The sequence below is a fragment of the Eriocheir sinensis genome, chromosome 25, assembly GCF_024679095.1.
Source record: "Eriocheir sinensis breed Jianghai 21 chromosome 25, ASM2467909v1, whole genome shotgun sequence".
Classification (NCBI taxonomy): domain Eukaryota; kingdom Metazoa; phylum Arthropoda; class Malacostraca; order Decapoda; family Varunidae; genus Eriocheir; species Eriocheir sinensis.
The window spans coordinates 5449794-5473585 of NC_066533.1; the positions used below are offsets into that span (position 1 = coordinate 5449794).

Here is a 23792-nt window from a genome sequence, read left to right on the forward strand (position 1 = left end):
TTACTTCCCACGCGTATCACAGAGGCCATCGAACATACCACCCATAGATAAAACTAAAGAATTATATATGACAGAAAAGCGATGAAATATACATTACGGACTCTGCACAATTCTCTAATAAGTATGAACAGGTGAGAACAAACACATCACCAGCATCAAGTCATTGCTATTATATTGCACGACCAAGGCCTTTCACATACTTTCCGGCTTATCTCTGTCTGCTGTTAGTGTACCCCATTCTGCCCTGGCAAATGATTAACTTCAGCTTTCCTTCCGGTTCTCCGTCTGCCCTGGCTTCTACAATCCCTGCGTTGTCACTCCCTTGCCGAACATAAGGACAGAAGGAGACTACATTCGACCTGACTCCTTACATATGGCAGCTCCTTTCCTTGCCCATCCGGTGTAACTTCCACGCATGATATAACCTGTCCGAGTCCGATTCTTATGTTTAATCGTCATTGGAATATCTTCAACCTTTGTCAGTTCCCGACTCCATAATACCCGCTTCCTGTCTCTCCGTAATCTCAGTCTCCCCATTAGATCCTGAGGCTAGGGTACACACACACACACACACACACACACACACACACACACACACACACACACAATACGTTATCAGGTCGTGGTGAATCACAAAGACAACAATCCAGAGATGGTTCACGCGGCGAGCCTCCACGAGCTTGATGATGAATGAGATAAATATTGATACGGCGGCGGGACAATGCGGCCGTGAATCAAACCCTGCAAACACACACACACACACACACACACACACACACACACACCATACGTTAACCTCCAAAACATGACGTCCGGTAGAAAAAAAGTAAACAAGGGAAAAACAGAAATACCACAAGAAATAAATAAAAGAAATAAAAGAAAACAGACATACGAAATGCACTAACAATTAAGACGTTGAAAGTTAAAAAAAAAAAAAAAGTAATAATACACTAAAACATACAAACACGATCCAAACACCTGAATTTATATACCGGAAAGAAACACACACACACACACACACACACACACACACACTCGAGCATGCTAGAGATCACAAGAGACACAAGATAAAGAGACCATGAGAGGGAGACACACATACAGCCTCACGCACACACACACACACACACACACACACACACACACACACACACATTACATCACCTTTACACAGCCTGGCTCGTCCTTTACACGCCACGGTATATGTAACTCTGTGTGTGTGTGTGTGTGTGTGTGTGTGTGTGTGTGTGTGCAGACGCCTCCAGCACCTTTAACTTGTCTTTGGTGTATTTAGCGTTCCCTGGAGGTGTGGGAAAACGTGGGGCAGAGCAGTGAAGTGCCTTAGCAATGTACAGAGCCGACGTTTCCACCTTTAGCTTGTCCAGGGAAGGTAAAGGTGTATAAAGGCAGTAAGGAGAGGCGGTGCACGGCAGGAAATACGTGACATAACTTTGCTACACGTCACACCTCCTCGGCCACATTAACAAATTTTCCTCACACCTGTTATATGCCGGGCTTCCAGAAACAACAACAAAAAATGGAGAAGCATCTGAAACACTCATATCTTATAACGTCACTACGCCTTACCTTCCCAGCCAATTCAAGACACCTGAATTGATTTTACCTGCACCTGGCTTCGAGGTTTAAAACGTGAAGAAAAAATTAAAGAGTGTTGATGTCACACCATCCCATCCACCCTGAAAGACACCTGGACATATTTCTCTCACACCTGGTTTCAAAAGGTCTAAAAAGCGCCATTCCAGTGCAATTAAGAAGTGTCACATGAAGGAAAAAGAAAGAACATTCATATCACACCTTCCCAGTCACCTTGAAAGGCGCCCGGATAGATTTCTCTCACACCTGGCATAAAAGTGTAAAAGACATCCTTCCAGTACCAGTAAAACGAAAAAAGTAGAAAAGAAACTACAAGAAAAAACGAAAGAAGAAAAAGAAAAAAAAAACATTCATATCGCACCTTCCCCAATCACCCTGAAAGCCACCTGGACAGATTTCCGTCACACCTGTTTTCAAGGTGTAAAAAGCATCCTTCCTGTGCCAGTATGAAATGTCACAAAGAACAAAAAAGAACATTCATATCACACCCTCCCAGCCACCCTGAATAACACCTGCACAGATTTTCCTCACACCTGGCCTCAAGAGGTTTAAAAAGTGTCCTTCCAGTGACCAGTCCCAGTAAGAAGACAGAAAGAAAAGGAAAATTAACTATCAGAAGAATGAAAAGGAAAAAGAGGTTTAAAAAGCGTCCTTCCAGTGACCAGTCCCAGTAAGAAGACAGAAAGAAAAGGAAAATTAACTATCAGAAGAATGAAAAGGAAAAAGAGGTTTAAAAAGCATCCTTCCAGTGCCAGTAAGAAGAGAGAAAAAGAAGGAAATAAAAAAGAACATTTATATCCCACCTTCCCAGCCACCTTGAAACACACCTGGACAGATTCCCCGCACACCTGGTTTCAAAAGGTCTAAAAAGCGTCATTCCAGTGCTATTATAAAGTGTCACATGAAGGAAAAAAAACGTTCATATCACATAACTTTGATACCTTTCACTTTTTGAAAAGACACCTCGATTAATTTAACCTACGCCTGGCTGCAAGAGGTTTAAAAAGCATTCTTCTCGTGCCTGTAAGGAGAAAGAAATAATAAAAGAAAAAAACTAGTAGGAGAAAAAAAAATAGAAAAATGAAAACTCACGTCACACCTTCCCGGTCACCCTGAGACACCCGAGCAGATTTCTCTCACACCTGGTTTCAGAAGGTTTAAAAAGTCATTCCAGTGCTATCAGGAAGTGTCACATGAAGGAAAAAACATTCATTTAACTCTGAAACACGTCACACCTGCCCAGCCACCCTGAAAGACACCTGGACACATGGCCCTCACACCTGGTTTCAAGAGGCTTTAAAACGCCCTTTCCGCGGCAGTAAAACGTGAAAACAAAAAGGTGTATGTTTCGCCTCCTATAAATTCCCCACACCAGGACCACACTAAAAATACCTTACGATAAAATTTCACCCGAACGTGACCTCTGAAGCTTTAAGAAGTGCTACAAAAAAAAACAAAAAAAAATCAATGGGGGAAACGGCCATAAAACACACTGGAAAGAGATCTCTACAAAACTGAATCTCTTATCCAGCCACTCCCAGACTTCACGATAGATTTCACGCACAAATAACCTCTAAAGCTACATGAAGGCCTACAGAAACGCACTAACACTGAAGCACCTCTAACCCTTTGATTGCGGATTTCCTACAAGAAGACATCACCAAGCTACAGGAACGGAAAAAAAAGTGGCTGCTACAATTCAATGAAGAGAAATGTAGTCCTGCACCTTTGGAGAGGAAATCCAATACGACATGGGAAACACTCCACTATCCACCACAGAGGCAGAGAAAGACCTGGGACTATATGTTACCAGGATACCAGGGAAGGAGAAATTCGTGCCAATCCCAGCGGACGGGCTAAAAACACTAACAATATATCTCTACAACACTGTACCTCTTACCCAGCTACTCCTAAAGACTCCACGGTAAATTCCACGCACGAACGACCTCTGAGTCTAAATGAAGACTTCCTGAAAAGAATGAACTAATAAAACACCTCTGAAAGCACTAACTAAAGGTCGCTACAACACTACAACACTGCATCTACCCAGCCACTCTCAAAGACTTTACGTTTGACGCACAAATGATCATTGAAAGTTTACAAAAACATATATACAGGAACGCAATAACCAAGAAAACATCTCAGGAAATGGTAACTAAAGACCTCGATATAACTGCCCAGACTCCCAGACTTCGGTAATTTTCACGCACAAACGACCTCTGAAACTTTAAAAAGACCTACAAGAACGCGCTGACACTGAAGCACCTCTAAAAACGCTCACTAAAGGTCTCAACATCACTGAAACTCCTACCCAACCACACTTCAAGAGACTTCACAACATATTTCACGACCTCTGAAGCTAAATTTAGACCTACAGAAATGCAGTAAGACTAAAACACCTCTGAAAATGCAGACTCAACTCCAACCCAGACGCTCCCCGAGAATCCAGGATAGATTATACCTACAAATGACCTTTCAATTTTACAGACCTACAGAAAAGTATAAACGAAGGAAGTACCACTGAAATCGCTAACTAAAGACCATACAACCCAGCCCCTGCCATAGACTCAACGATCGACTTTACCTACAAATGACCTCTGGAGTTTGAAGAAGACAGAGAAGAATTTATAAAGTACCACTAAAGTCGCAAACCAGAGCCCTCCAACCCAACTCAGTCCAAAGGCTCAACGATACACTTCACCTACAAATAATCTCTGGAGTATGAAAAAGACGAACAGAAAAGCATTACCCAAGGAAGATATAAAACACACCTGTAAATCATCTCCTTACAGCAGCATCCCAGCCAGACCTACACACCTAACAAGATACATCCCCCTTAAGTAACCCCTGAAGCTTTACCAAGAACTACAAAGATACACTACCAAGGGATGCGAGACTTAAGACGGGCAAAGAATATTATACAACTCAGTAACACCATCCCACACACTCAGACAGGAAAAGGACAAGAAACGAGTGGGCGCAGACGAGAAAAAGTATAATAAAATGATGAAGGAGGAGGAGGGAGAGGAAGAGAGGAAAGAAAAACCCTAGACAAAGGTTCCCACACATACATACAGGAAAATAACAAAAACAGGAGGGCGTAGGCAAGATGAAGAAAAGCAAAATGAAGAGGAGGAGAAGGAGGAGGAGAAGGAGGAGGAGGAAAAATATAAACCAACCCAAGACAAAGGTTCCCACAACCACACATACAGGAAAGATCAAGAAAGAGATGGAGGGCGTAGACGAAAAACGCTAAAGGAAGATGAAGGAAGAGCAGGAGGAGGAGGAAGAGGAGGAGGAGGAGGAAGATAAACCCCAGACAAAGGTATCCCCATAACGCCCCTCCTCCCGTCACAGTCGCTGCATCTGTTCAACAAATCTCCATCTGCCCACAAAAGTACGTCAGCCTCCCACGTGCGGCAGGTAAGGTGCTAAAAGGTAGGCGGGAGTGGGAAGGCTGCCAGGACTCCCCTCCGGGCCTAACATTACTCTTGGGAGGGGACAAAGAGGAAACAAAAGTGTATGGATGGATAAAAGGCAGCGTTATGGATGTAGTGAGCAAGGGAACGGGTGATGTCTACCTACCTACCTACCCACCGACCTACCTAAGCCCTACCTATATACCTACCTGCCCACCATTACCTCCCTAGCTATCTATATCAATACCAGCCTTTCTACCTGTACATTTCACTGAGACTAGCCTGGGGGAAAAAATACATAAAGAAAATTTCTGAGACCTTGCTCCAAATATATAAAATGAGGGAAGCGACGCTGTTCTATAAATATAAAAAAGGGAAAATGGCAAAAATAGAAATTACATTTGGCTTCAGAGTTCCTGGAGAGGGGATTAAAGAATGGACTGGCCGAAGAATGCTGGTACGAGGGAATGGACTGGTTGAGGAAGGTTGGTGGGAGGGAATGGACTGGTTGAGGAAGGTTGGTGGGAGGGAATGGACTGGTTGAGGAAGGTTGGTGGGAGGGAATGGACTGGTTGAGGAAGGTTGGTGGGAGGAAATGGACTGGTTGAGGAAGGTTGGTGGGAGGGAATGGACTGGTTGAGGAAGGTTGGTGGGAGGGAATGGACTGGTTGAGGAAGGTTGGTGGGAGGGAATGGACTGGTTGAGGAAGGTTGGTGGGAGGGAATGGACTGGTTGAGGAAGGTTGGTGATAGAGAATGGACTGGTTGAGGAAGGTTGGCGGGAGGGAATGGACTGGTTGAGAAAGGCTGGTGGCAGGGAATGGACTGGTTGAGGAAGGTCGGTGATGGAGAATGGACTGGTTGAGGAAGGTTGGTGGGAGGGAATGGACTGGTTGAGGAAGGTTGGTGAGGGAGAATGGACTGGTTGAGAAAGGCTGGTGGGAGGGAATGGACTGGTTGAGGAAGGTTGGTGATGGAGAATGGACTGGTTGAGGAAGGTTGGTGGGAGGGAATGGACTGGTTGAGGAAGGTTGGTGATGGGGAATGGACTGGTTGAGGAAGGTTGGTGGGAGGGAATGGACTGGTTGAGGAAGGTTGGTGGGAGGGAATGGACTGGTTGAGGAAGGTTGGTGATGGGGAATGGACTGGTTGAGGAAGGTTGGTAATGGGGAATGGACTGGTTGAGGAAGGTTGGTAATGGGGAATGGACTGGTTGAGGAAGGTTGGTAATGGGGAATGGACTGGTTGAGGAAGGTTGGTAATGGGGAATGGACTGGTTGAGGAAGGTTGGTAATGGGGAATGGACTGGTTGAGGAAGGTTGGTGATGGGGAATGGACTGGTTGAGGAAGGTTGGTGGGAGGGAATGGACTGGTTGAGGAAGGTTGGTGGGAGGGAATGGACTGGTTGAGGAAGGTTGGTGATGGGGAATGGACTGGTTGAGGGAGGTTGGTGATGGGGAATGGACTGGTTGAGGGAGGTTGGTGATGGGGAATGGACTGGTTGAGGAAGGTTGGTGATGGGGAATGGACTGGTTGAGGAAGGTTGGTAATGGGGAATGGACTGGTTGAGGAAGGTTGGTAATGGGGAATGGACTGGTTGAGGAAGGTTGGTGGGGAATGGACTGGTTGAGGAAGGTTGGTAATGGGGAATGGACTGGTTGAGGAAGGTTGGTAATGGGGAATGGACTGGTTGAGGAAGGTTGGTAATGGGGAATGGACTGGTTGAGGAAGGTTGGTGATGGGGAATGGACTGGTTGAGGAAGGTTGGTAATGGGGAATGGACTGGTTGAGGAAGGTTGGTGGGAGGGAATGGACTGGTTGAGGAAGGTTGGTGGGAGGGAATGGACTGGTTGAGGAAGGTTGGTGATAGAGAATGGACTGGTTGAGGAAGGTTGGTGGGAGGGAATGGACTGGTTGAGGAAGGTTGGTAATGGGGAATGGACTGGTTGAGGAAGGTTGGTGGGAGGGAATGGACTGGTTGAGGAAGGTTGGTAATGGGGAATGGACTGGTTGAGGAAGGTTGGTGGGAGGGAATGGACTGGTTGAGGAAGGTTGGTGATGGGGATGGACTGGTTGAGGAAGGTTGGCGGGAGGGAATGGACTGGTTGAGGAAGGTTGGTGAGCCTCTTACCTATCTACATACCAAGCCTACCTATCTACCTCGTCCCTTACCTATCTATCTGCCTATCTATTTGTTTCGATCCCCCAGTCAATTAAGGGTAGATTATACAGGGCTCCGGCGTTCGTGTTGTCTCGTCCAGCCTTTGTTCCTTCGCTTCCCAAAGGACAGCCAGGGAAGGCGAGACCCGATGTGCTGTTTACATTAAGTTTTATTGTGTGTGTGTGTGTGTGTGTGTGTGTGTGTGTGTGTGTGTGTGTGTGTGTGTGTGTGTGTGTGTGTGTGTGTGTGTGTGTTTCAATTACATAAACGTACTTACAACATGCATTCACCTCTGTTTGATGATCTATTTACATCTTAATCTATTTGTTATTTGTCTGTTTAATCTTACTTATTTATTTATCTTAATCTATTTGTTATTTATCTATTTACTTATATGTCTGTCTATTGTTCTAATTCGTCAATATTAAAAAAAATTGCCTTCAGGTGGACTGTTATACCTGGACAATACCGGCAATTAACTTCTACCTTTCCTTCCCTCGGGTCCATTTTTTAACAACTATGACCACGGTCTTTTTTTTTTTAGTCTGTTGTCCTCTCCGCTACGTGTCCAGACCATTCCCGTTTCCTGATTCCAATTGTCTTTATGATGTCGTCCACTTTTCTCTTGTTCTCTTATTCAATTGCGGTTTGCTTTCATCCATTATTGTGACACGATCTTTCTCTCTCTCTCTCTCTCTCTCTCTCTCTCTCTCTCTCTCTCTCTCTCTCTCTCTCTCTCTCTCTCTCTCTCTCGCTCTCTCTAGCTCTCTCTCTCGCTCTCTCTCTAGAGAATAATTTATTAACCTTGACCTTTAACATCAGCAAAAGAACGCTGTAATTATGTATATTTGTCGATGCGTTCATTTATATATTTATTTCCTGCGGCAAAAACAACCAAAAAAAAAAAAAAAAAATCTTTTAGTCAGTATCACCTCGTCCATTTGCACGATTAATCTTTACTATCACAACATCCTAGTTATGTTTATTTGTCTATTGATTCTTATATCTATTTACCTATTTGTTCATCTCCTGCACTTTAAGAAACACGATCGCCATTCCAAGCCCATTTCACCTCACCAATACTCACCAGTTAACGTTTGCCATCACCAATACCTCATCATAATTATGCTTATTTACTTATTTATTAATTTCCAGCGTTTTCTGAAACATTATCTCTACAAGGTTAGGTTCACCACACCAACACCAACCCATTAACCTTCGAGGATTCTAATAGAATACCATAATAGTCTTCATTTGTTTACTATTTATTATTTTGTTTGTTAACCTTGGAGAAAATTAATTTCCCTTCCAGCGTTTCACCTTCATCACACCGACACGCACTAACCAAGCTCTGAGATCGCCAACACAACACTGTAATGTTGTTCACTTATTATTTAACATATCTACTTGTTTGTTAATTCATTCTACCTTCAGAAAAAAACAAATCTCTTTCAGAACCAGTTTCATGAAACCGACACCTAAGAGCTGCAATACCGTAATGGTGTTCACGTCTTTATTTACTTAGTTATTTGTCTGTTACGTTCTGAAAAACCCCGTCCCCTCCAAAGCCAGCTTCCCCCCAGCAACGCGCACCAATTAACCTTCGAGACCTTCAATACAAACCCGCAGTAGTGTTCATTTATCTATTTATTTATTTATCTATCTTTTTGATACTTCCTACCTTCAGAACTCCCCCCCCCCCCCCCAAGAGCCAGTCTCCTCCCCGTCAATACCCGCCAATTAACCTCAAGCATCATCGATACAACACCGTAAGTTTATTCATTTATTAACTCTTACTCGTTTCTTGCTCTCCACCACCTACATAGCCCCTCCTTCTCCCATGCCAGCTTTACCCACCAATACCCGCCAATTAACTTCCAGCATCCTCAATACAACACCGTAAGTCTTCATATATTTCTTTACTCTTCCTTTTGTTTATTACTTTCCACTACCTTCAGAGCCCCCGTACCCCCTTGCCATCTTCCCCCCTCAATACCCGCCAACTACCCTCCAGCATCATCAATACAGCCCCGTAATTACACCTGGGGGCCCAAAACCAACCCGTAAGCCTCGCGCCTTTCCACTAATTTCCAATGGTCCGCTTTTTATCCTCCTTCCTTCCCCTTCCTAGCGCCGCCACGCCAGCCAGCCGGCCGGCCAATCCAGTGCCTCCATTCCCATGACGTCACTCAGCGGCACGATGATTGGTGGAGCCGTTTCTTGCGTCACCAATATTGCGGAGAAGGGAAAGGAGGAGGGGGGAAACGGGGAGAGATGAGGGAGGGAAAAAGGAAAAAGAGAGAGAGAGAGAGAGAGAGAGAGAGAGAGAGAGAGAGAGAGAGAGAGAGAGAGAGAGAGAGAGAGAGAGAGAGAGAGAGAGAGAGAGAGAGAGAGAGAGAGGAAGGGGGGAATGGAGGGGAAAAATGAAATAAGGATGGAGAGGAGTGGGAGAGAGAAATAGATGGCAAAAGGGAAGGGAAGGGAATGGGAAGAGAAGATAGGGGAAAGAAGAAGAGAGAAAAGGGGGATGTGAAGTAGAGTCGGAGAAGAGGAGTGTAGGGAATGGAGAGGGGAAAAGGAAAGGAGGGAAAGAGGAAGAAAAGAGGAGGAAGTAGAGAAAAGAGACGGAAAGGGGAGATAAGGAGAAAAAAGAAAATGGAAGGAAAGTACAGAGGGAGAAAAAGGAGACGGAAAGGGTAGAGAAGGAAAGAGTGGAGAAAGGATAGGAAAAGGGAGAAAGGGTGGAGAAGAGGGAAAGGAGAAAGAGGAAGGAAAAGAGAGGCGACTAACGATGAGAATAAAACATGGAGTGAGAGGAAAGAAGGAAGGGGATTAAAAGGGGAAGAGGAAGAGGAAGGGGAGAAGAAAGAAAAAAAAGGGAAAGAAGAGAATAAACTGGAAGGAATTAGGTGAGGAGTAAGGAAGAGTGGGAATAGAGAAAAAACAGATAAAGGGGGCGGATGAAGGGAAGGGAGAGGAGAGGGAAGAAAAGAGACAAGAGAGGGGAAAGGAGAAGGAAATCAAGGAAGGGGAGAGAAAGGGGTTGGAGGAGAGGGGAGGGAGGGGAGGGAGGAATGGTTAGTGAAGAAAGGAAGAGGGGAGGGGCAAGAAGTGGATGGAGATGGGAAAGGGAAGGCAGGGGTTGGGAGACTGGAGAGGGGGGAAGGGAAGGGAGGGGAAGGGGAGGGACAAGAGAGGGAGGAAGGGAAAGGAGGAAATGGGGAAGGACAAGAGGAAGGAAGGGAAGAAAGGGAAAGGAGAGGGACAAGAGAGGAAGGAAGGGAAGGGAGGGAAAGGAGAGGGACAAGAGAGGAAGGAAGGGATGGGAGGGAAAGGGGAGGGAAAAGAGAGGGAATACATAGGAAGAACAGACACCAGAAGACCTGTCGGTCTATGGCGAGGGTGTCTGTTTACTACCGGTACTACTAGTAAAATACGTGTGGTAGGACAGGATAGAATAGATGAAGGTAAGGAAGAAAGGAAAATGGAAATTTTACAGTAAGAGAAAGGGAAGAAGTTGACATAGATTTACACATATGTTCAGCCCACACAGAGCCGCATCAAACGGCCATCACGACGCTGAATTCCCGCCTGATCAAATATTAAGGCTGAGGAAGTGGCGCCCGAGTTTATTTCTATAAAAAAAAAAATAATAAATAAATAAATAAAAATAAAAATCGCGCTACACTGAGCCACGGACGAGGCGTTTTTAATTAAGGGATCATGTTTAGACGTAACAGATAGGGGGGAGGATAAGGAGGGAGGGAGGGAAGGTAGAGAAGGGAAGATAAGCGACGGAAGATAAGAAAAGGAGGGGAAATGTAGGGAATTATAGCATGTGGATTTAAGGAAGGGGGGGAAGAAAATGATGGAGAGAAGGGGAGGGTAAGCAAGGAAGGAGGGAGGAAAGCGGGAAAAGGAAAGTTAGGTGAAGGAAGATAGGAAGGGAGAGAATTGAGAAGAGGAAATGAGAAAGGGGAGAGGGGTGGAGGGAAGGGATGAGGAAGGAGAAGAGGGAGAGGGAGCGGAGAGAAGGAAAAACATGGGGAGTAAAGAGAAAGAAAGTAAGAGAGGAGGGAAAGAGGGAAATAGGGAAAAGGGACAGAAGAGAAGGAAAAAGAAAAAGGAAAGGAGACGGAACAAGGAAAGGTACACGAAGGAGTGCAAAGAGAGAAATGGAAGAGGGAAGGAAGGGAAAAGGAGAGGGGAAAAAAAGGAGACGGATGATGAAAGAGGGGAGTGATAGAAGAGAAGGGGGAGGAGGGGGAGACGAAGAGAAGTTGAGGAGAAGAGGATTAGGAGAGGAGAGAAAGGAAAAATGATGGGGAAGGGAGGGATGGGACAAGAGAGGTGGATGGAAAATGAGGGGAGAGAGGAGATGGAAAGAAAGATAAGAGGTTGGGAAAAAGTTGGGAGGGAAAGGGAGGAAGGAAACGGAGAGAAAAGGGGAGAATAAAGGAAGAGGAGAGGGGAAGGAAAAGGGAAGAAGAGAGGAAGAGGGAAAGTGTTGTTGGGGGGGAGAGGAAGGGAATGGAAGAGGAAGAAGAGGAGGAAAAGAGAGAAAGGGAGAATTAGGGAAAAAGAGAGAATAAGGGAAGGGAAGAGAGAAGGGATGAGAGGAAAGGGGGGAGGAGGAAGAGAAAGAGGAAGGGGTAGAGAAAAGGAGAGGAGGGAGAGAAAAAGGAAGGGGTAGAGAAAAGGAAGGAAAGAGGAAGTAGCAAATGGAAAGGAAAGGGAGGCTAAAAGGAAGGTACGAAGGAGAAGGAGGAAGGAAATGGAGGGCGGAGAAAAGAGGAAGAGGAAGGATTAGGAAAGGAAGAGGAGAGGAAGGAATGGGAAAAGAGGAAGAGGAAGGGGACGGAAAGAAATAAGAGGAGGGAAGAGGAAGGAAAGGAGACAGGAAGGGACGAGGCAGGATTAGGGAAGGAGATGGAGGGAGGGAAGGGAAGGAGAGGAGGGGGAAGGGGTGAAGGGGATCAAAACAGCCAAAGCCCATTACAGTGTTTTCATTTTCCTTCCTCCTTATTTTCCCTCCGCGTGGTCTTTTCGGACCCAAGATTTTTTTCCTTATTGATTGGGAAACTTGGCAGAAATGTTGCCTCAATGCTGACTGGCCGATTGACTGCCGGGCGACGAGGTGTGGTGGTGGTGGTGGTGGTAATGGTGGTATGGTTTAGGGGTCGGAGGAGATGGTGGTTGGTGCTGTTGTTTTGGTGGTGGAGAGTGAGGGGAAGGAGTGATGATGATGATGATGATGATGATGATGATGATGGTGGTGGTGGTGGTGGTGGGACGGAGTTTAGTGTGTGTGGGTGGGTGGGGGGGTGGGGGGGGTAGTGGTGGTTGTGGTGCTCTGACAATAATTCTGAAACTACTATAAATCCTGTTGTTATTATTTATACTTCTACTTCTATTGCTACTATCCTACTATTGTTGTTACTACCATTACCATCACAACCACTATCATCACTACTACTGCTACTACTACCACCACCACCACCATTACCACCACCCCCAAGAGCCTTCCACCGCAAATTAATTTTCTGTGAATACTAAGCTGTCTAGGGAAATGAGATATCTGATAGTTCTTGTCATGAATCTCTCTCTCTCTCTCTCTCTCTCTCTCTCTCTCTCTCTCTCTCTCTTCAAACCTACACTTCTCAGGATATACCTTCAAAGCAACTCTCTCTCTCTCTCTCTCTCTCTCTCTCTCTCTCTCTTTCACACTTCTCAGGATATACCTTCAAAGCAACTCTCTCTCTCTCTCTCTCCACCGAAAACAAGTGATGCATACGCTAATGGTGTTTTCTTCCGCGGTGTAATTGGTGTTGATGGTGGTGGTTATGGCGGTGATGATGATGGTGACAGTGATGATGGCGGTGATGATGGTGACGGTGATGGTGATGATGGTAGTGATAGTTGTGGTGGTTAAGGCGGTGTTGGTGGTAATGGCAGTGGTGATGGTGGTAATGGTAATGGTGGTGGTGATGGTGGTAATGGTAATGGTGGTGGTGATGATAGCAGTAGTGGTAATGATGGTGGTGGTGATGGTGGTAATGGTAATGGTGGTGGTGATGATAGCAGTAGTGGTAATGGTGGTAGTGGTGATGGTGGTAATGGTAATGGTGGTGGTGACAGCGGTAATGATTTTGGCGATGTTGTTGTTGGTGATAATGGTGACGATAGCGGTAGTGATTTTGGCGTTGTCGAGGTTAGTCTAGTAGTGATGGTGGTGATAATGGTGGTGATTATGGCACTGTCGGTGTTGCTGTTGTTGTTGTTGTTGTTGTTGGTGGTGGTGGTAATGGTGGCGGTGGTGGTGGTGATGGCGGTGCTGGCGCCTTCAAGACATCACAATTGAACCAGTTTCACAAAGTTTACCTCATGCATGCACCAACTTTGGGACTCTCTCTCTCTCTCTCTCTCACGTCGATGATATATGTTCACTTTCTTTTCCCCGTAGAGCGTCAAGGTGATAATTCAAGTTCACGCCGATGATCATTGCTAAGTCCATTAACAACCCCGTGCTGGCTGGCTGGGCTGAGGGTTTGCAGCAGGGCGTATTTAGGAGCTAGAAACGTTAATGGCTTAGTCCAGCCCAATAATCTTCGGCTTTTCGCCAGTGACGAATGGCGAGTGGCCGTGAAAACGTAACAGGAACGTAAACCGGACGGGATCAAACCGAATGTTTCCCGTATGAGAAAATAAATTTCGTGTCAGCCCCGGACAAATAAGGGTAGGTAAAGTTGGCTGCATACACTACAGCTGCGCGTGGCTGCGGTGCTCATCTCTGTCGCACTGGCCCTTTGAACCCATGATGAGAAGAACCCATTACCCCGGGACACAGGCAAATATGAAGTCCTGGGGTTACCTCATTTTTCTCTCCCCAGGTTTTCCCAGGTACCCCGAAAGAGAATGAACAGGTGGGTGGGCTGCATACCCACTGCCCGGGCCAGGATTCGAACCAGGACCCTCGGATTCGTAGCTATTTTATAGTTACCCTAACCACTGCACCCAGCTTAACTACGCTAATAGTTAGCACACACTACCCCAAGTTTGAGGTAACGCTAAGAACCCTGTTAGAGATTCGTCATGAGTCACTCCGGCTCTAGGTTATGAATTTTCCGCGTCACGTGTTGACTGAATCTCCCATACATCCTCCTCCTCCTCCTCCACCCCTAACCCAGTAACACGGCTCGGTGCTTTGAGGGGGAGCGTCGCCTCGTTATCTCCCTCGACTCCCTCTTTCCAGCCTCCCACGATAACGACTCTGACCCCAACGGACTATAAATTTCCCTCGTCACCCCCTCGCACACCACACACCCAACTTTCACCACAAGGTCCACCTCCCACACCAGACACTCCACCCTATGTTCCTTCTCCATCCACTACATCCACTCACGTTCATTTAACAAGCACTCCTCATGACAAACATCAATCCAGCCGTCCTTCATCACAGCCTACGTCACACATTCATCCAGCAATACCCACAACTCCTGCACAACCTTCCCACACACAATCACTGTCCGCATCAACGTTGCCAGATGGTCGTGCTCGGCCTCTTATTTTCACCTATTTACACCCCAAAAAATTGTCTCCTGGGCCCTAATACCTAGATTTATTTATATTTATCGTTACATTCGTTAATTTCTGATGTCTTATAGTGATAGTTGTCTCAGAAACCGGTAAAAAGAGTGTTATGAGTACGACAATCTGGCAACGTTGGTCCGTATATCCCCTTCATCCTCCCCCAATCTCAGTGGATCCCTCCCTACCCTCAGAGTTTCATGACTACAACACAGTACACAACCTACGTCACCCATTCATGCAACATTACCCACAACTCCCGCATAACCCTCCCACTCACAATCACTGTCCGAATATCCCCTTCACGCCCCCCCCCATCTCAGTGTTTCCCTCCCTTCCCTCCGAGCTTGGTGATTACCACACTGAACACATCAACTATAAAACGATAGTGCTATGTGTGAAACTGTGACTAAAATTGTGTTCACAGCTTCATAACATTGTCCAGGAAAATGTATTGCATATTAAGATAATGAAATACAGTGAAGGCAAACGATAGAGAAAAATAAATAATAGGGAGTAAATAATAAGGTTAAAACATACTCTACGGGTGCAGCATGACTACTTTCACGTACTAACCATCTCCCACCCCACTCTCAAACACCCCCCTTTCCCACCACCACCACCAACAACAACGCCTAAGGGAGGTAATCGCGCAATGGAGATAGGTGCGTGCTTACTATCATTGCTCTCGTTACGCGCTGCTTTAACGCCATCTATGAATAAGAACTAAAATCAGCCGACGCCAATATGTATCTATACTTTTTAGCTGACGCTGTACCAGTTAAATCTCTCTCTCTCTCTCTCTCTCTCTCTCTCTCTCTCTCTCTCTCTCTCTCTCTCTCTCTCTCTGTGTCTTCAGGTCACGGGAAAAGAAAGTGAGAGAGTTAATTAAATGAGAAAGACACCGAAAAAAGGAAGGAAAGTGAATTAATTTCCAGAAAAAAATAACGAAATGGAAGAAAAATTGATAAAAAGTTAATTAAAATGAATGAAAAAAGTTAATTATGAGAAAAAAAAGGGAAGGAGAAATTTTAACCGAGAGAAAGACTTGCGATAGGAAATCTTAATCAAGAGAATGTGAACAGTGAATAGCAAGAGAATTTAAAAGAGAAAGTTAAATACAAGAAAAAAAAGATAAATGTGAAGGAAGAAGATAAGGAGGAAAAATACGGGGGAGGCCGGTGACAATATCGACCTTGGCCATCCATCTCTCTCTCTCTCTCTCTCTCTCTCTCTCTCTCTCTCTCTCTCTCTCTCTCTCTCTTAAAGACTCTGTGTCAACCAACTTGCCACACTCCCTAACTTCCTCCTCCTCCTCCTCCTCCACTGCCTTCTACTAGCTATGAACGGTGACATGTCTTTAACCCTGACGAAGGAGGAGGAGGAGGAGGAGGAGGAGGAGGTCAATGAAGAAGAGGAAGGAAGGGACGCGGAACAGGAAAAGGAAGAACAAATACGAAACTTCTGGAGGAGGAGGAGGAGGAGGAGGAGGTGGTGAAAGGGGAAGAGAGAGAGAGAGAATGGAGAGGAAAATCAACTAGAGGAATCAAAGGAGGAGGAGGAGGAGGAGGAGGAGGAGAACAGTATCACAATCACATCAGAATTTAAATCGAAATCGAAGAGAGAGAGAGAGAGAGAGAGAGAGAGAGAGAGAGAGAGAGACCATACATTTTCTCATTAACCTCTCTCTCTCTCTCTCTCTCTCTCTCTCTCTCATCACTGCACACCCTCTACGTCAACCTCATCATCACCATCTTCCTTTTTCTTTACCTTTACCTTCTTCACCTCCTCCTTCCCTTCTTCCATGCCCTATCTTCCCTATCATCCAAAATTCCTCTGCCATAGACGTTTTTTATAGCCTCTCCATCATCATCTAAATCTCGTCTTGTCTATCTTCTCTCTTCGTATGCCTCCTTCACCTCCTTCTTCCCTTCTTTTTTTCTCTCACCTTCGTTTTCTCACCTTCGATCTCTCTATCACCATCTTTACTTTTCTCTCTCTCTCTCTCTCTCTCTCTCTCTCTCTCTCTCTCTCTCTCTCTCTCTCTTCCTTATCACCTAACACCCCTCAGGCTTCGACCCTTCCTATCTACTCCACCATTACCCAAAACACATCTCTATCTTCACTGTCATTCCCTTCCGCATTTTTCACCTTTATTCATTCTCTCTCTCTCTCTCTCTCTCTCTCTCTCTCTAATACCCTATCGTCACTTCCTCAGTTTCCCACTCACGTAAGTTATCAAGCCTATCAACACACGCACACACACTATCACACCCTCCTCTCTTCGACAGACCAACAAGAGACCCACAACCCAACACGTCCGAACAAGAGAGCAGAGCAACCACCACACACCGCCACCAGAGTCAACAAAATGAGGGACTGGGACGCGATAGGCCTAAGCGACGAGTACGATGAGGGGGGCTTCATGATGGGGGACGGGGCTTTAGCGGCAGCGGCGGCGGAGAGAGCCCGATTCTTTGTTTACGCCTACAACACCTCGACCCTTGTGACGACGGCTGGCCTGGCACTCGGTATCTTCTTCCTGGTGACGGCCATCGCCCTCTACGCCTACTACTACTCCACCGCCGACGAATTCAAGAACAAAGATCGAGGCGGCTGGCAGCGTGACGAAGGTAAGGGAGAAGGAGGAGGAAGAGGAGGAGGATTGGTGGGGAGGAAGAAAAACGAGGGGAGGAGAAAGAGGGAGATAAGGAAAGGATGAGATAGTGAGAGTAAGGTGGAAAGGTTAAAAGGAATGGAAAAAGAGATGAAAAGAAAGTGAGGAGGATGAGAGATAAGGAAGGGATGAGAGAATGAAGGGATGCATGCTGATGATGGAGATGTGGAGGGAGATAAGTAGTAGTAGTAGTAGTAGTAGTAGTAGTAGTAGTAGTAGTAGTAGTAGTAGTAGTAGTAGTAGTAAGATGAGGATGAGGAGGAGAAGGTATGGAGGAAAAAAAGGTGAAGAGGGAGAGGTTCATAATGAAAGGGATGAAGGATGAGAGAAAGGAATGGATGCTGAAATAGATAAGAAAAGAGGAAAGAAGAAAAGTGAACGAAAGAGGAATGAGAGGAAAATGAAAAAGAGGTGAAAAGATGATGGTAAATTAAGGAGAGATAATTATGAGCAAGGAATTGAGCATGGAGAAGTAGAAAAGGAAGGAAAGGGGAATGAGGAATGGAAGGATAAGGGAGGAATATTTGATAAGGAGGGATGGAGAGAAAGGAGGAAGCGAGAGGGAGATAAGGAAAGGATGGGAGACTGGGAGAGGAAAGAATGGAAGCTGGAGATAGATAAATAGTGAAGGATGAACGAGAGAGAGAGAGAGAGAGAGAGAGAGAGAGAGAGAGAGAGAGAGAGAGAGAGAGAGAGAGAGATGCGTGAGATGAGGCAGGGTGGATGCTGGAAATGAGGAAGGGAGATGAGGGAGGCAAAATGGATGGAACGATGGTAGATGGGACGTGACAGAGAGAGGGGGAAGATAGGAGGGATGGAGGAAGAGAGGGAGAAAGGGAGAGAGGAGAGGGAGGACCAGTTTAAAGGAAAGATTAAGGAAACTCGCAGGAATGATAGAAGAGAGAGAGAGAGAGAGAGAGAGAGAGAGAGAGAGAGAGAGAGAGAGAGAGAGAGAGAGATGGAGGAAAGGGAGTGAAAGGATGGAGGGAAAGGCGATAGGAAAGGCTGTATGGTGTGAGTAGGTTAGAGGTCGTGTGTGTATGTGTGTGTGTGTGTGTGTGTGTGTGAGAGAGAGAGAGAGAGAGAGAGAGAGAGAGAGAGAGAGAGAGAGAGAGAGAGAGAGAGAGAGAGAAATCACAACAGGCATCAGCACTAACTTTAATGGGAGGAATTAACGAATGTTCAGGTGCGTCATTGGTGGTGGTGGTGATTGAAGTGGTGGTAGTGTTGTTGTTGTTGTCGTTGTTGTTGTTGTTGTTGTGGTGGTGGTGGTAGTAGAGGTGGTGGTAGTGGTGTCCGTGTTGGTAGTGGTAGCATGCAGTGGTAGTGGTAGTAGTAGTAGTAGTAGTAGTAATATAGTAGCAGTAATAGTAGTAGTAGTAGTAGTAGTAGTAGTAGTAGTAGTAGTAGTAGTAGTAGTAACAGTAGTAGTAGTAGTAGTAGTAGTAGTGAAGTAACTATTACCAACCAGCATTAGTAGTAAGAAAATAACAATAATAAGATTCATGTTATATAAAAAAAAATAAAATAAAAAAAACCACACACACACACACACACACACACACACACTTCCTCTTTCCCTAATCCATGTCTCCCTCTTCTTTTATCTCTCCCTTGTTTTCTTCATTTCTCTATTCTCTCTCATCCCTTTTCATCCCTCTCCCATCCATCTTTCCAGCCTCTCCCTTCCCTCCCTTCCTCTCCATTTTCAAGCTTCCTCCCCCCATTTTCTTTATTCCTGCTATTCCTCGTTTCCTTTTTTCGCTTCTCTCAATCCTCTGCACTTTCCATTTTTCTACTTTCTTTCCTTCCTTAAACTTATCTCTCCCTCTCCCTGTTTCTCCCTTCCTCCCTGTGTTTATCTCCCTCTCCTTACCACCCTTCATCCATTCTCCTTGCCTCCATAATCTCCCGCTCTTCTCCCTTCCCCATCACGTCATTCCCTCTAATAACTTTCCTTCATCCACTTTCTTACCTCCATCTATCTCTCGGTTTGCCCCTCTTTCATAAACCACCTCAACACCTTGCTTCCTCTCTCTCTCTCTCTCTCTCTCTCTCTCTCTCTCTCTCTCTCTCTCTCTCTCTCTCTCACCCACACCCACACTGACCACACGTATTCCCTTCCTTTTCTGTACTAATATTCTCTCTCTCTCTCTCTCTCTCTCTCTCTCTCTCTCTCTCTCTCTAAGTGACACACGAGAGCCATTTTTCTCTCCCACGCCTCCAGACAACGCTATCCCGGACACGTCTCGGCTGGCGGCTGGCGTGTTGGGGCTACTCGAGCAGGCGTGGGCAGGCTACGGCGTGGAGGAGCAGGCGTGTAGGAGGCGTGTGTCCTGCGAAGCTTCCCTGTGGGCTTCCCAAGGGGTTAATATGCCCTCCGCTGTACTGCTGTCTGGCCTTATTGGGTGAGTGTGTCTGGATGTGGATGTGTGGGTGGAAGGGACGGGAGTAAAGTGAAGTGAAGGGACGAAGGGGAAAGAAAGAGAGAGACATGTATAAGTGAAGGGGATGGAGGGAGTCTAGGAGAAACGATAGGAGGAAAGAAGTGAGGTGGAGGGATGAAAAGGAAAGAGAGAGAAATGTGTAAGTGGAGAGGATGGAGGGAGTCTAGGAGAAAAGAAGGGAGGAAAGAAGGGAGGTGGAGGGATGGAGAAAAAGCAGGGAGAGGGTGTGTGTGTGTGTGGAAGGGAGAGGAGGGTGAGAATGTTCAAGTGGAAGAGATGATGATGGAGGGAAGATAGAAGGGACAGGATGTACAGTATGAGTGGAAGGGAAAGGGGAGGAGGAAGAGGATGTGTGAGGGAAAGGGAAGGGAGGAAGATGGAGGGAAGGAGGAAAGAGGAGAGGGAAGGAGGCGAGGGAGAAATGGGTGGTAGGGAAAGGAAGGAAGGAGGGAGGAAAGGAGGGTGAGGAATGATGAATAGAAAAGAAAGAGATAATGAAGGAGAAAGTAAAGAAAGAAGAAGGGAGAGAATGGGTGACTGGTAGGGAAAGGAGGGGAGGAAGAAGAAAGAGGGGAGGATTATTGGATGGAAAAGAAAGGAAAGGAAGGAAGGGAGGATAGAAGGAAAAGAAGGGAAGGACGATGGGATGGTATTGAAGGTGATTTCTCTATAATTTTAAGTCTTTTGTAACTTGATGGTGTTTGTAATTATAACGATTAATCTCTCTCTCTCTCTCTCTCTCTCTCTCTCTCTCTCTCTCTCTCTCTCTCTCTCTCTCTCTCTCTCTCTCATACAGAGAGAGAGAGAGAGAGAGAGAGAGAGAGAGAGAGAGAGAGAGAGAGAGAGAGAGAGAGAGAGAGAGAAGGGGGGGAGATAAAACAAATGATATCCTTAAGAGCAGCGAAGACAAGAGAGTAAAAATCAGAGAACAAAGAGGAAAGAGCGAACATCGCTCGTTAGTTTGTGTCAAGAGAGAAGAAAACAATTTAAACCAAGTAACAAAATCAAGATAACAAAAATCATGACAAAACCAAACAGATAAAAAGCAAATAACGAAATGGATAACAAAACCAGATAAAAAAACAATTACAAAAAAAGTGAACAAAACATAACAAAAAAGAGGACCAAAACCAGGAAACAAAGATAAAAAAAAAAAGGTTACGTTACAAAAAAAAACATAACACGGTAACAAAAAGACAAAAAAAGGTAACAAAAGATAACCACAAAACAGATAACAAATAGAAAGGAAGGAACATCCCTCGTTAGCTGCTGTCAAGAGAAAAGAAAGAAAAAAGTGAAAATAAAAAGTAAAACCAAGACAGAAAAAGAAAAGGAGAAAAGTTCAAGACACCTCGATGGAATTCTTCTCTTAACTCAACTGACGCGAGATGAAAGCGAAGTGTGTGTGTGTGTGTGTGTGTGTGTGTGTGTGTGTGTGTGTGTGTGTGTGAGAGAGAGAGAGAGAGAGAGAGAGAGAGAGAGAGAGAGAGAGAGAGAGAGAGAGAGAGAGAGAGAGAGAGAGAGAGAGAGAGAGAGAGAGAGAGAGAGAGAGAGAGAGAGAGAGAGAGAGAGAGAGAGAGAGAGAGAGAGAGAGAGGATGTTCAGTTAATTTATCATGAATTCCAATTATCATATTAATGTGACACGTGATAATGATTAGGATAATGATGATGAGAATGATGACAATAATAATACCACTACCAACAACAACAACAACAATAATAATAATAATAATAATAATAATAATAATAATAATAATAATAATAATAATAACAATAATTCACAGCGTGTATAAAGACGAAGCTTTCGAAGAAAAAAATAATAATAATCTCTAACTTATTTATACATTCTATGTACCCATAGACATCGAAAAAGTCCTTTCTAGTCATTTTCAATGTAAAACCAAATGTGTCACACACCAAAGCCCAGAACGCCTTGACTAACTGAATCATATCAAGCTGTTTGTCTACTACAGGACTAGGGACTAACTTAACAGATTGTATGGTCGGGCGGGGAATTGGCAAATGGAATTCCATGTCGGGAATAGTAGATATGAAAAACCCATCACATAAATATTACCTAAATGACACTCCCCTAAGCAGGTCTAGATGTGGCAGGGATTTAGGCTCTGATCGCAATCCAAGGCCTCAATGCATTCAGGCTAAGAATCAAGCAAGAAAATTATATAGGTAAGGTTGCGAGCATACACTATAGCTGCACGTGGCCTCGGTGCTCATCTTGTTAAATTGGCCCTCGAGCTTGTTGTGGGTAATAATAACACATCCCTCTGAGACACAGGACTCGTGTGACCTCCGGGCCGTCACAGTTTACCTTCCTCAGATTTCTCCAGGTATCCATTTATCAACCAGCCCAAAAGGGAGATTAAACAGCAGCGCTTCATTTCAAGGAAAGTAAGCAACAGGAGCACTGGCCATACTTAGGTAATATTAATCAGACTTCATCTCGATTAAGTGGTGCAGATCTGGTCTCATATTAGATTTTGTAAAAGAGGATGACAAAAAATATTTGGACGTCCACTAACTGACCCAGCCAGACCCAAAATTCACAAGCTGTGCTGCTCAGTCCTCAGAGCTACTAATAACAGCGCAGTACGATATGTTGGGTTCCCAGCGCATGCACGCTAAGCACGTCGTCACGATTAATGACATCCACAGAGTTGCTACTTCTGTGACACTGGGTTCGAACCACTTCGCCCTGCCTCATTTATTTAAATACTAACCCACTCAGCCACCGAGCTAATCAATAATAAATAACTCACAGTTCAACATGAAATTATACAAGTTTCCTTTTTGTCAACAGACAAGTGACGTACGAGGACGTGGTTGAAGCTGGTGGCAACGCGGTCACGGACATGTACGAGCTCCGTCAGGCAGCGGAACGAGGCGGGAGGAACAAGGACTGCCAGGCTTACGAGCACGACTGTCCCCACGTGACCATTGCAAGCCTCCCGAAGATAGTGTAGCCGGAACAATGATGGACTGACTGACAAGTGTAAGACAAAACCCCCTTAACAAAACCCCATGACACAAATCCCCCCTTAGGACAAAACCCCTTGGGACTAGTTTTTCGTCCTGACAAAACGCGAATGACGGGAAAAAATAATCCCTTATGCTAACATCACCTCTTTCATTCTTATTATATGACTTGCCCTCCCCAGTAATCCCAGACCTAACGAGTCATATTTCTTTTGGAGGATTACTCAGACAAGACAAGATTGCGCCACTATAAACACTCGCCTGCGTCAGAACGGGCTGGGCCGACCATCAGGCCCTACCGCGAAGAAAACTTGGGCCGACCATCAGGCCCCACCGGGAAGAAGCCTACCGGTGCAATAGGCCGCAACATCTCAAAAAAAAAAAAAAAAAAAAAAAAAAAAGACAAAACAATGGAGAGAACCAATACAAGGAAATACTATCTTATTTTTCATGATTACTTCAGTATTAAATAAATTGCATTATATTATTTTTCTTTTAATTATAACGTTATTACATGTTATTAAAGACTGAAAAAAGAAAAAAATATATAACTAAAGGGGATTTGTCCTATTTTGCACTTTCCGAGAGAATTTTGTCTTTTTTAGGGTTTTTTGTCTGCACCCTGACTGACTGACTGACGGACTTTCTCTCTCTCTCTCTCTCTCTCTCTCTCTCTCCTGTTATCATCACCACAAGTATTCACAGTCCCCATCAATACTGAGCTTTCTGTACGTCTACCATAGGTACAACAACTCTGCAGTGCTCAACCCACGGCCAGTATATGTATCGAACAAGCGTAGTCTGTCTGTCGTCTGATAATGCTTAACTGTTAAAATTGCTATTATTGTTGTAAAGTTATATGCTTGTGTTGTTTGTTTGTTTATATATTTTGTGT

General features: G+C 45.1%; 1 protein-coding gene across 1 annotated transcript in view; it reads left to right on the forward strand.

The window, feature by feature from the left end:
* The window catches only part of LOC127003236 (uncharacterized), a 51167-nt gene extending 27644 nt beyond the window's left edge, over positions 1 to 23523 (forward strand). The window contains exons 2-4 of the mRNA XM_050869631.1: positions 17069 to 17410; positions 19682 to 19862; positions 22722 to 23523. Of these exons, the coding sequence (XP_050725588.1) occupies positions 17149 to 17410; positions 19682 to 19862; positions 22722 to 22884 (606 nt within the window). The 5' untranslated portion in view covers positions 17069 to 17148 and the 3' untranslated portion in view covers positions 22885 to 23523. The remainder of the gene's footprint in view (positions 1 to 17068; positions 17411 to 19681; positions 19863 to 22721) is intronic.
* Positions 23524 to 23792: the final 269 nt, after the last annotated feature.